Consider the following 13,869-nt stretch of genomic DNA (forward strand, 5'->3'; position numbering starts at 1 on the left):
AGAAGGAATATATGATAGAAATAGATCAATTGGAAAAAGAGATTACAAAATTAGAAAAAGAATCTCAAAGAAATATGACAGAAGAAAAACGAAGACAACTTATTAATAAGAAGTTACAATATAATACACTCCAGACATATCAAACAGAAAAAGCAATTATGAGAACTAAACAGAGATATTATGAACTAGGTGAAAGATCACATAAGGTCCTTGCATGGCAGTTAAAAACAGACCAGACTTCTAAAACAATAAATGCAATTCGAACAAGAGTAAATAAAATTACTTATAAACCTTTAGAAATTAATGAAACTTTTAAGAATTTTTATTCTGAGTTGTATAAATCAGAATCACAAAATGATAATGTCAAGATAGAAAGGTTTTTATCACAAATAACTCTTCCAAAATTAAATATGGAAGAACAGAAGGGATTAGATATGCCTTTTACATTGAAAGAGGTTGAAGAAGCTCTAGGATCACTTCAAAGTAATAAATCTCCAGGAGAAGATGGTTTTCCGCCTGAATTTTATAAAAGTTTAAAGATTTATTAATCCTCCTTTTATGGAGTTAATACATCAAGCGGAAAGAACGCATAAACTTCCAGAATCTTTTTCGACAGCTATTTTAATAGTATTGCCAAAAAAAGATAGAGATCTTTTAAAGCCAGCATCATATAGACCTATTTCTTTATTAAACACTGATTATAAAATAATATTAAAAATCTTATCTAACAGATTATCTAAATACTTACCAAAATTAGTACATATGGATCAAACAGGATTTATTAAAAATAGACAATTGGCAGATAATGTAACTCGGTTATTTAGTATAATTCATTTGGCGCAAAAGAGGGAGGAAATGAGTGTGGCAGTTGCTTTAGATGCAGAAAAAGCATTTGATAGATTGGAATGGGATTTTTTATTTAAGGTATTGGAAAAATATGGATTAGGAGTATCTTTTATAAAATGGATTAAAACCTTAAATACTAATCCCAAAGCTAAAGTAGTGACAAATGGTCAAATTTCAACACCATTTCAGTTAACAAGGTCAACTAGGCAAGGTTGTCCATTATCACCTGCTTTATTCGTGTTGGCGATAGAACCATTAGCTGAATTAATTAGAATGGACCCAGATATTAAGGGTTTCAGAGTTAATCAGGAAGAATACAAGATTAACTTATTTGCTGATGATGTTCTGCTTTATTTAACAAACCCATTGCACTCGTTGCGTAAATTATCCTATAGATTAGAAGGATATGGGAAAATATCAGGTTACAAAATAAATTGGGATAAAAGTGAAATTTTACCTCTTACTAAAGGAGATGATAGTCAATGTCGATTAATAACTCAATTTAGATGGCCGGCAAATGGTATAAAATATTTAGGTATAAGAGTTGATAATGATATAAAGAACTTATATAAATTAAATTACTTACCATTATTGAAAAAAATTCAAGAAGATCTTGATAAATGGATGGTATTACCAATAACATTAGTAGGTAGAGTAAATACCATAAAAATTAATATATTCCCTAGACTACAATACTTATTTCAATCACTACCAATACAACTACCCCAGAAATTTTTTCAAGAGTTAAACAAATATGTGAGGAAGTTTCTTTGGAAAGGTAAGATGTCAAGAATATCGTTGGAAAAATTGACATGGAAATTTGATCTAGGAGGGTTATAACTTCCAAATTTTAAGAATTATTATAAAGCAAATCAACTTAGATTTATTGCATCTTTTTTTGAGAAAGATAGACCGCCATGGATTAGAATAGAACTAGATAAAATAGGAGAAAATACACCAGAAGATTTTATATATAAATGGGAATCTAAATGGATACAGGAAAAGAAAGAATCTCCTATATTAAAACATTTGATTGACTTATGGAATAAGATAAATGTTGATGATGAGACAAAGAAATCTTTATTAGCAAAGAGATCTTTAATTCAAAATAGACTTATTCCTTTTACAATGGGTAATCAACTTTTATATAATTGGTTTCAAAAAGGGATTAGATATATAGGAGATTGTTTTGAAGGAGGTATATTAATGTCATTTGATCAATTAAAGAATAAATATAAAGTATCAAACAACACTCTTTTTTGTTACTGCCAACTAAGGGCTTATTTAAGAGAAAAATTAGGTCAAACAATGTTATTGCTGAAATCTAATGAAATAGAAACTTTAATTCAAAAAGGAAAGATTAAAAAATTTATTTCTTGTATGTATAACTTGATTCAAAAACAGGCAATTAAACAAGGAGTCCATAAGTCAAGACAAAAATGGGAAAGTGACTTGAATATTAAAATTGAAGAAACAAATTGGTCAAGACTATGTCTTGATAGTATGACAAATACAATAAATGTCCGGTTAAGATTAGTGCAATATAATTTTTTACATCAATTATATATTACACCACAAAAAAATAAATAAATTAAACCCAAATTTATCCGATCAGTGTTTCCGATGTAACCAAGAAATCGGTACTTTTTTACATTCTACTTAGTCTTGTTCTAAAATTCAACCTTTTTGGACAGATTTAAGAGTTTTATTGGAACAAATTATTGGAACACAACTTCCACATAATCCAATATTATTTTTACTAGGCGATATTGAAGGGATAGAACCGAAACCCAAATTGAATAAATATCAGAAAGAATTTATAAAAATTGCACTGGCAGTAGCCAAAAAGGCTATTGCAGTTACTTGGAAATCGGATACATATTTAAGTATAGATCGTTGGAAGAAGGAAATTTATAGCTGTATTCCATTTGAAAAAATTACTTATAATTTAAGAGATAAATATGAAACATTTTTGAAAATTTGGCGCCCTTATTTACAAAAGACAGGATTAAATATATAGGTGCTCCGAAGATGAAATAATTGGTTATTTGGGGAAAGAAATATATATACTAAAGTTATTACGAACTCCATGGAGCATGTGGGGATCTTCCGATATCCAGGCACTCTTTCTTTTTTTTTCTTTCTTTCTTTTTTCTATAGGGGTGTTAGGGGGGAGGGGTTAAGGGGAGGGGGGAAGGGTATATATATATTTTTTCATATATTTTCTTTTATTTCTGTAATTATTTGAAAACTCAATAAAAAAAGTTTATAAAAAAAATTTAAAAAAACAAAAAAAACATGCATTTCTGCTGCCCAAGTGATCCAGGGTTGAGTGAAGCGCCAATAAAATTGACCTGTTGTGACTTTATGCAAATTGAAGCAGATTCAAGTCCCTACTCAGGCAGGAGTTGATATGTTTCATCAGCAACCTCTCAAAACACTTCATCACTGTGCATGTAAGTGTTACTGGACAATAGTCACTGAGGCAGGTCACCACATTCTTCATGGGCATCAGTATAATTGAAGCCTGTTTGAAGCAGGTGAGTACCTCAGAGTGCCAGAGCTAGAGGCTAAAGACCTCAGTGAACACTTCAGCCAGTTAAACAGCACAGGTCTTTAATATTTGGCCAGGTACTCCATCTGGCCCAAAGCTTTCCATGCTTTCACCCTCCTGAAGACTGCTCGTGCATTGGCCTAAGAGACTGAAATTACAGGATCATCGAGGGCTGTGGGAGTTTGCCATATTCCTCCATGTTTTGATGGCCCAAGCAAGCATTGATGGCTTTGGGTTCACCTGGAAGCAAATCCCTGGTGTCACCTATGTCACTTGATGTCACTTTGTAAGATGTGATAGTATTCAAGCCCTGTTGTAGCTGTCGATCAAACTTCATTGAATCAAATTCAGTCCAGTCGCCATGTCATTTGTGAGATGGCTTTCTGAAGGTCCTGTAATTTTCTTGTTCACTAGACCTGGATGCCCTCTGATCTGGCCTTCAACAGATCGCAAATCTCATTGTTCATCCAGGGCTTCTGGCGGGGGAAGGCTCTGAATGATTATGTGAGGACACACTCATCTACAACGGTTTTTATAAAGTCTGTGACAACTGTGGTGTATTCATTCAAATCCACAGATGAGTCCTTGAATATGGCTCAGTTGACTGATTCAAAGCAATCCTGCAGCCTCTTCTTTGTTGCCCTGATCTCTGGAGCTTTGCTCTTTTGACTGCCAGTATGCAGGTAGTAGGACAGATAAGTGTTCTGATTTCCTGAAATACGATCAGGGCATGGAATGGTAGGCATTCCTTAACTTAGTATAGCTGTGGTCTAGTTGCTGGGACATCTGATGCTACAGGTTATATGCTGATGATAATTGGGCAGGGATTTCTTCCTGATTGAAATCCCCAACCCTGATATGAAATGCGTTGGGGTGGACTGTTTCTTGTTTAGTTGATGGCATCATGCAATACCTCAAGAGCTTGATTAGATGGCCACCAGTGGTCAGGATCATGAAGGAGAACTCTCTTGATAAATAGAATGGTCAGGTTTGATCGTTAGGTGTTCAAGGTCAGAGGAGCACGAGTACAATACAACAAAACTGCCACATGGGAGCACCTCAGAGAGTTTACCATGAAACACACACCTTTTGCCTTTTCTGAATCAGCAAGTAATTGTATTTGTGTGTGCCAAGGATGTCCATAAACACTTAACGGTCCCAATCACAGTACAACTGCCCATGGGTATTCAGGTGGAGCAGTTGTCTCTTAGATCAGTAACCTGAGATCCAGTGCTATCTTGTGGAATTTGCACCTTCTTACTGTGACCACAAGGGTTTTCCCTGGGTTCTCGCACATCCCAAAGATATGCTGATGGTGAGGTTAATTGTCCATTGTAAACTGTCCTACGTGTGAAGTGATGTGAGAATCACAGGGCTGTTAATAGACACGGAGGAAGGAATAGGCCATCAGGAACTAAATGGGGGAATGGAGTTGACAGGATTACTCTGACAGACTTGGCATAGATTGATAGCCCAATCACAAAGAAGAGAAAATCTGCAGACACTGGAAATCTGAGCAATGCACACAAAATCCTGGAGGAACTCAGCAGGCCAGGCCGCATCTATGGAAATGAGTAAACAGTCGAAGTCTCGGGCTGCGACCATGATCAGTTGATAGCCAATGTCTATAGATTGATAGCCCAGGTGTTGGAAGGGAATAGAATACGAAGCTTCACTAGCTGTCAAAGTCTATGGGTGCATGTGCGTTGCATTGGATCTTGCGGAAGTAGGGTTCCCTCGGGAAGATTGCTCCTGGGCCACGTGGATCAATGTAGCACACTGAGTGTGATCCAGCAGTTTCTGGGCACTGACACCTACCATCATATTTCTATCCATTGTGTCACTGACTTCCATTCCGGCCCTCTATCCCAGCTCACCCTCACTCTCCTTATGAAGCAGCCCAGCAATGACAATACTGACACGCTGTGTCAGCCAGCGTCTTTCACGCATGGCTCATGACACCACAGAGGAGGTGTGAATGTTGCAATCCACTGCTGTGGCAATAGGTGTGAAATTCAACATCAGTAATGAAACGTGAAAAGAAATTGCAAAGTCTCATCAGAGTCTCTATTTGTAAGAACATTTTGTGATACTATCAGAGTGATGTTCCACAAATCTAATCATCTAACAACTCTTTTTAAAATAGGACTGGAGTTCTCGCCAGATTCGTAGCAACTGATGGTGGTATTACAAGAATTTACCCTGGAAGGTAGGATTACTACAACTAATTGTACATGTGTTGGGAACGGTGAGCACGGTCTTTGTGATAGTATGCACTATTTTATTAGGAGATGCTGTTGGATCTCAGTGCCACATGAGGATCATCTAGTATGATGTGGCTGAAGGACTGTGAATAATCCTGCTGTACTACCTGTACACACCAATATGCACTTAAAGCTCTCAGTGAGTGTAGTTGCTATTACTAAGGAGAGGGTGCTTGAGAAGCTGAAAGGTCTGAACATAGATAAGTCACCTGGACCAGGTGGACCACACCTCAGGGTTCTGAAACAGGTAGCCAAAGAGATAGTGGAGGCATTCTTCCGCTTCTTCTAGTTTTACGGCAGTTGGCACCCATTTTAATGGTGCATTACCACCACCTTCCGCTCCGGAGTGTGGATCAGACGATAGACTTGCATTCTAAATCCCTTCACCCATTCACACACACACACACACATACCCTAATCTACACTTTATCCTTTCTTCCTTTGGCCATCCTAGTACCCTATTCCTGCTTATCCATCATATCCTATAAAAAAAAACCCTGTATCCCTTAAGAAAGCCAAAAATACCCTGACCTGTGCCCTCTCATCCATCCCAGTAACCCTTTTAATGTGAATTCCTGCACCCCCCAATTCCCTTAGATTAATTCTCACCATCTTTCTCTGTATCGCATACTTCCTGCAACTTAGAATTACATGTTCTACTGACTCCTCTTCCTGACATTCCTCACACAATCCTGTCTGATGTTTCCCTATCATTTTCAATGTTTTGTTTAGTGTACAGTGCCCCAGCCTTAACCTAGTCCACACAGTTTTCTCTCTTCTGTATCCACTGCCTACCCTAGTACCTGTAACACTCTTTTAAATTTGATATAAATGCCTCCCTTTCCCCTCTCTGTCCCATCTTTCTTGCCACATTGTGGAGACATTAATAGTAATCTTTCAAGAATCACTAGATTCTGGAATGGTTCCAGAGGACTGGAAAATCACATATGTCAGTCCACTCATTAAGAAGGGAGGGAGGCAAAAGACAGGAAATTATAGGCCAGTTAGTGTGACTTCTGTGGTTGGGAAGATGTTGGAGTTTGTTCCTAAGGATGAGATTCTGGGGTTTTTGGAGGCACGTGATAAAATAGGCCAAAGTCAGCATGGTTTCCTTCTGAGGAAATCTTGCTTGACAAACCTGTTGGAATTCTTTGAGAAAATAACAAAGGAGAGTCAGTGGGAGTTGTTTACTTGGATTTTCAGAAGGCCCTTGACAAGGTGCTGCACATGAGGCTGCTAAACAAGATTAAGAGCTCATGGTATTACAGGAAAGATACTAGCATGGACAGATTAGCTGACTCACAGAAGGCAGAGTGCGAATAAAGGCGGCTCATGACTAGTGGTATTCCCCAGGCGTTCGCTACTTTTCACGTTAAATGTTAATGATCCGGATGATGGAATTGATGGCTTTGTGGCCAGTTTTGTGAATGATACAAAGATAGGTGGATGGGCAGGTAGTGCTGAGGAAGCAGGGAGTGTACAGAAGGACTTGGATAGATTAGGAGAATAGGGAAAGACGTGTCAGATGGAATGCAGTGTAGAGAAATGTTTGGTCATGCACTTCGATATCATGAATAAAGTCATTGACCATTTTCTAAACGGAGAGCGAATTCAAAAAATCGGAAGTGCACAGGGACTTGGAAACCCTGGTACAGGATTCCTTAAAGCTGAACTTAAGATGGCAGTAAGGAATGCAAATGAAATCTTAACATTCATTCAAAGAAAGGATGTAATGCTGAAGCTTTATTTCTCATTGGTCAGATGACCTTTGGAATATTGTGAACAGTTTTGGACCCCGTGTATAAGAAAGTGCTGGCTTTGGAGAGTGTCCAGAGGGGATTTACAAAAATGATCCCGGGAATGAAAAGGTTAATGCATGAGGTGCGTTTTATGGCTTTGGGCCTGTACTCATTGGAGTGTAGAAGAATGAGGAAGGAATATCAATGATTCCTACTGAACATTGAACAGCCTCAATAGAGTTGATATGGAGAGGATGTTTCAAATGGTGGGAGAATCTAGGACTAGAGGACACAGCCTCAGAACAGAAACATGTCCCTTTGGAATAGAGATGAGAAGGAATTTCTTTTGCCAGAGCATGGTGTATCACTATGAAGGCCAAGACATTGGGTACAGTTAAAGTAGAGTTTGATATGTTCCTGATTAGTAACATCTTCAAAGGTTACAGGGGAAATGAAAAAGAATAGTGTTGAGAGGGTAAGTACATCAGCCATGATGGAATGGTAGAGCAGACAATGGGCCAAATGGCCTAATTCTGCTCCTAAATCTTATGGTCTAAGTGATAAACAAAACATACACAACCCGCAATCAAGGTGTCAATATTTCTTCAACAGATATTTTATTTGCTGTTTGTCATTTAGGATAATGCTGTGTGTTTGTTCACTTAAAATACTTTTTAAACATGAACGTGAAAATTTGCCTAATAACAACTCAACATTTTTTGAGCTAAAAGAATCGTCTAATACAGCAATTCAAACAAAGTGACTGAACTAATCTTGAATTCGAAACTTTCTGCGTAATAAGATTCTGAGTAAAATGAACAAATATTTACTTTCCAAGAACTTAAATTTGTCAAGAATGTACCTCACAGAGTGAGAAATAGAGATCAGCTTCAGTTCCACTCAGCCTATAACCTCTAGATTAATTATTATTATCAAGAAACTTTTAATGTTTTCTGTTGTGAAGACCATTCCAAAGTGCTGTTAAGAAAAGCTATAGCTAAGTGAATGTGAACTAGTTAAAATAGAATGTGTAAAAGAAATATGTTGCAATTTTAAATAAATGAACCTGATATTATGTATATGACATTCACTATAAACTGTTCAGTTCAGTTTTGAACTCCTTGATATTCCACACTGTGCTATCTGGATTGAACACCAAATACAACTGAAGATTTACTCTGCACTAAGAATGCATTCATTTAACTTCACAGCTGTCCTATTCAATTTACTTTATATTATCTTCAGTTTACTGACTTTGGTTCAATGTTTGTATTTGCTGTTGACCACACTTCACTTTGATGTGGAGCTGTTGTTTACACAAGTCTGAAATCATAAGAGTAGGAACTCCGGATTTATTTTATTTTATTTACAGATACATTGTGGAATAAGTTCCAGCCCTTTGAACTATGCTGCCCAGCAATGCCCAACAACCCTGATTTAAACCTAACCCAATCATGGGACAATTTACAATGACCAATTAACCTACCTGGGGCAACCGGGGAAAACCCACGTGCTCCACGGGGAGAACGTACAGAGATTCCTAACAGAGGGTGCCGGGATTGAACTCTGAACTCCAATTCCCGAGCTGTTGCAGTGTCGCAGCAACAACGTGGTCTAATTCTACAATGTCTAATTCCTAACTATTATCCAACGACAAGCTTTTCTCTACGGAGACACATAATGGGCCTTCATTTCGGATGGAGTGAAGTGCCACAGAGTTGATGCAAAAGTACTTGTGTACATTCTGCCCTCAATTATAGGGAGTTTGGTCATTTGCATTGGGGTCGACACTTACAGCACCACATTGATGGTACCCACCCCATTTCATCAGTGGGCTGTGCTCGGCAGCACCACGTTGGACCCTTTTTCCATAACAAACCCTTGGAGAAAGGCCCTCAAGTGCAACTAATCACCTTCCTTCAGATTTGATTGCCGATGAAGTATTGGGATTAGAGAGTAGCGTTGTCTGAGATGCAAATCTAATTGAGTCTCCGTTTGACTGCAATTGTCCATATCCAGTTAAACCTTTCCTATCCATATACATATCCATATACTGTTATCAGATCTGCCTCAACCACTACTTTCATAGTTCGTTCCATATACACATCGCCCTCGTTGCAAAGAAGTTGCCTGTCAGGTCCCTTTTAAAATTCTCCACACTCACCTTAAACCTGTGTCTTTTAGTTTTTGATTGCAATTCCTGGGAATAAAGATTGTGTGCATTCGCTCTTTCTATGCCCCTCATGAATTTGTACACTTCTGTAAGGTCACGCCTCTGTTTCCCACACTCCTGTCTTAGTTAATCCATTCTTTCCCTATATCTCATACTCTCATAAACCTCAGCTTGACTTGCCTGAGATTTGAACAGAGTAAGGGTTATGTGGGTGGCCGGGTGGAGATACATTTCTACCAAAGCAGGTGTAAGGCACTCCTTCCCTTCTCTAGCCTGCAAGTCACCCTTGGGCAAGGCGTAGCACCTTTTTAGCCACCGCAACCCTCCCGCCCCGATCAGAGTCACATGAGTTCGTGGGACCAGGTGGTGGATGGTTGTTTGAGCAACTGGTGCATATCAGAATTCCTGGTTATGCGACCACTGACACCAGGCAGACAATCTCTGAAAAGTACTGATAATGGGTGGGGTCATCCATCTTGTAAAGACACTGCCCAGAAGAAGGCAATGGCAAACCATTTCTGCAGAAAACTTTGACAAGAACAATCCTGGTCATGGAAAGACCACAATTGCCCATGTTATATGAGGCGGCACATAACGAAGGGTTGTGTTGACAACGATTAAAAGGATCTGCTAAGCAATAGTAGTCTGGGAACTCCACCTGACCTGCCTCCCTAATGTGTCAGTGGGATCCTCTCTCATTTCCAACCCCCTCCTGGATCCTAGCAGAGGAACATCACAATCCGATGGGAATCCCGGGTCCTTTACAGAGTCAGTGATTCACTTGCTGATCGGTCAGGCTGATGGTTAGGGTAAGCTGGCAAAGTGGACATTTATCTAATAGAGTGACTGGGACCATTCTGCATCTGGGAATCCGTCAGCCCTTTAGTAGCATTATAAATAAAAAGAGAAAGAGTTCTGAGCATTTACATCTTTTTATTTTACAGCATGGCCTTTTATCATTTTAATATTATCTTTCTTTCAGTGCTGCAGAGGAGTGGACGGAAAATCCTGAGACCTATGAAGCAAGTTACTACAAAAGAAGTCTTAACAACAATCTTTACATCTTCACTGCCCCTTACATCAATAGTAAGATTGTCGTGATTTGCTTGATCAGGGATATTAACCAATGGGGATGGAAATTTAATTGATTATCATGGAGACATGCTAATTTAACACCCAGGCATTGTCTAAATTGTTAAGTCTCCATCACAGCTGAAGTCAGCGGAAGAGACGTCAGGGCTGATGGATGGAACTGGGGATGTGCGGGGTAGCCAGGGTGTGAAGGAAATGGGGCACAGAATGAGCTAAGCACTGAAAGGGGATAGTTAAGAATGGATGTCAGTCAGACGGGAGAGATCAAAGGGCGAGGAACATTTCTAAATTTATGTTGGCCCCTGTCATCCTGCTTTGTTGATTTTCAACAGGGTAAAATTGTCAGGATTAGCGCTGTGTGGGCCTCCCAAACCAGTTGGTTTAACACAGGGAAGTGGAGCTGATGACACCATCAGGATGGATCTTTTATGGACTATGCTCACTTTTTAATCTGGGATAGAGGCTGTCAATTGAAATGCAACTTGAGAAATGGGCACATGGAATTGGTTCCAACAGGAAGATGATTGCCAACATAGACTAATCAGGCTCCCAGACTGCTTCCATATTTTAACTTTTCTTAAGAGCCTAACTGATTCCAAAGGCAAAATGTTCTTCCTGAGATGTAATATATTTTTTAAAAGAAGAGTGATGCATTTCAATTCACTCTCTACATTGTCAAGACATCCCATGTGCTACTTGCCTGGTAAATAATCTTTGACAAGAGCTCATTGCTGTTCTGTTGGCAGCAAACACATCGATAAGCGCAAAACAGGTTCCACATGCGGTTACTGACGAGATTAAGTTGGGACGGAATTGTTAAAGAAGAAATACCGGCCACAACATTCCTCTGACAAAACCAAATACTGCACTTGCTGAAACTCTGACCAGAGGTAGAAATATTCAGCTGTTCAGACAGCACTCTCAGGAGTGGAAATGTTATTATACACCCTTAGAAACACAGCATTCAAAGAAAATTGCACTGTTCTGCTGCATGTGAGAATATCATTACAGGTAGCGGAAGAGCTCTTTACTCTCTGTTCACTCTTATTGCAGAAACATGGGATGGAATACAGAGCAGTGTGGAATCTGGCATTATGGTCAGTAGGGCAGTTGAACTTAAAATCGACGGGAAGCTTTTAAAACCGGCAGGTAAGTTACCAGTTGCTTTTTATTGCTTCGCTGTGAACTAATCTCCTATTTGTCCACTGACAATTTCACTGCGCCCGGGGCTGAACTTTGGAGGTGGTTCTGTTGCTTATGGTAAAGTCTGTGCCTCCTGTACCCCTGTATTGCTGCCGTTGAGTTTAGGTCAGTACGAGAAATCAAATGTGTCATTGAATGCTTGTGTAATGTTAAATACACAATGGCAGGGAATGTTCAGGGCAGTCGGAACAGAATTCAGGTTGTCCTCTCGTGCTTCCTTCCTGCAGCAGTTCATCATTATATTGAAATAGATGGCTGGGTGTTCTGTGTGCTACCCTGAACCCTGACCAGGCCTAATTCGACTTGTGGCACTGGACACTATCTCCAGAGCAACACACACAAAATGCTGGAGGTAGTTTCTATGGAAGAGAGAAAACAGTTTCAGGCCAAGATCTTTCATCAGGACGGCTGCAGATTTTTTTCGTGTTTGGGACACTATCTCCATCTCTGATTGCAGACTTCCCCAAAAATCAGACATTTATAGACTGTACTCAAATTCTCAAAGGGACATCACTGGCCTACTCCTATCAAGACTGATGAAATGTTGTTATAGACTTCCACTTTGCTATTCGTACACAGAGAGCATGCCTCTTTCTCCAGGAGCTCATCTTTCTTATAACCACAGCTTCCATTCATTCATAGGGAATACTCCTCACTCAAAGCAGCCAAAATATGGCTTCGCATAGGGAGATGTCCCTTTAAGAGCTCCCTGTAAAGATTGGGCTTGCCAAGTTAAATTGAAACAACCACAAGAATCTGCAAACCATTCACAGAAGGCACAAGGCTGTAAACAACAATGCTAGTTTTGCAGAGCATGACAATGGTTTTAAACATTAGGGTGACTCACAAGGAAACCCAGAAATGGCCGTGCTTGAAATCTGAAATAAATGCAGAAAATGCTGGAAACACTCAGTGGTTTTGTTTAAAGAGACGTGAGAGCCTGCAGGCACTGGAATCTGTAACCACTAATAATCTGCTGGAAAAAACTCAGCAGGTTGAGCAGAAGCTGAGGGAAGAAAGGAATTGGCCACGTTTCAGGTCAGGTCCTGAAGAAGGGATTTGACCTTAAACGTCGACAGTTTCTTTCCTCCCACTGATCTGCTCAGTATGCTGAGTTCTTCCAACTGATTGTTTGGTGTCTCTGTTTAAGGAGAAACGATGAATATTTCAGGCTGAAGAACCCATGTTAGAAATAGGAAAATTTTATTTGCATAAATGGGACAACGGGACTATCTGCAGTGGGATTTGGCCGGGCCATGATGATAAATTTTAGATAACATCTTTCAGTTTATAAGCTAAGGAAATTTAAAATTAAAATAAAGCCTGTCATTCCTTCCTGAAACCCTATTTTGGTAAGTCAGATCATTTGTCTGTACTCCTGATACTTGCATACAGACGGAGCCTGAAGATCAAGGCTCCAGAGATCAAGGCAGCTAAGAGGTGGTTGCAGGAGGCTGAGGAACGGTTACAGGATTGCCTTGAGCCAGTGGACTGGGCCATGTTCAAGAATTCATCTGAGGACCTGAATGACTACACCAGGGTCGATACAGACTTTATTAAAACAGCTGTGGATGAGTGCGTCCCCACAATATTATTCAGGGTTTCCCCCAGTCAGAAGCCCTGGATGAACAATGAATCCTGGAGCCTGCTGAGAGTCAGATTAGAGGCATTCAGCTCTGGGAATCAAGAATGATAAAAGAGGTGCAGGTATGATGTCCGGACAGTCATTTCTCGGGCAAAGTGGGGATTCCAGACTAGACTGGAATCAATGAGGGATGTTCGACAGCTGTGGCAGGGACTGATAGATAGATAGATAGATAGATACTTTATTCATCCCCATGGGGAAATTCAACTTTTTTTCCAATGTCCCATACACTTGTTGTAGCAAAACTAATTACATACAATACTTAACTCAGTAAAAAAAAAAATGATATGCATCTAAATCACTATCTCAAAAAGCATTAATAATAGCTTTTAAAAAGTTCTTAAGTCCTGGCG

General features: G+C 39.4%; 1 protein-coding gene across 5 annotated transcripts in view; it reads left to right on the top strand.

The window, feature by feature from the left end:
• LOC140738775 (voltage-dependent calcium channel subunit alpha-2/delta-1-like) overlaps nucleotides 1-13,869 on the top strand; it is a 715,977-nt gene that overhangs the window by 648,504 nt on the left and 53,604 nt on the right. For all 5 annotated transcript variants that reach the window (XM_073066574.1, XM_073066575.1, XM_073066576.1 and 2 more), the window contains 3 exons: nucleotides 5,547-5,609; nucleotides 10,559-10,662; nucleotides 11,722-11,817. In XM_073066574.1, the coding sequence (XP_072922675.1) occupies nucleotides 5,547-5,609; nucleotides 10,559-10,662; nucleotides 11,722-11,817 (263 nt within the window). The remainder of the gene's footprint in view (nucleotides 1-5,546; nucleotides 5,610-10,558; nucleotides 10,663-11,721; nucleotides 11,818-13,869) is intronic.

The sequence above is a fragment of the Hemitrygon akajei genome, chromosome 14, assembly GCF_048418815.1.
Source record: "Hemitrygon akajei chromosome 14, sHemAka1.3, whole genome shotgun sequence".
Lineage (NCBI taxonomy): Eukaryota > Metazoa > Chordata > Chondrichthyes > Myliobatiformes > Dasyatidae > Hemitrygon > Hemitrygon akajei.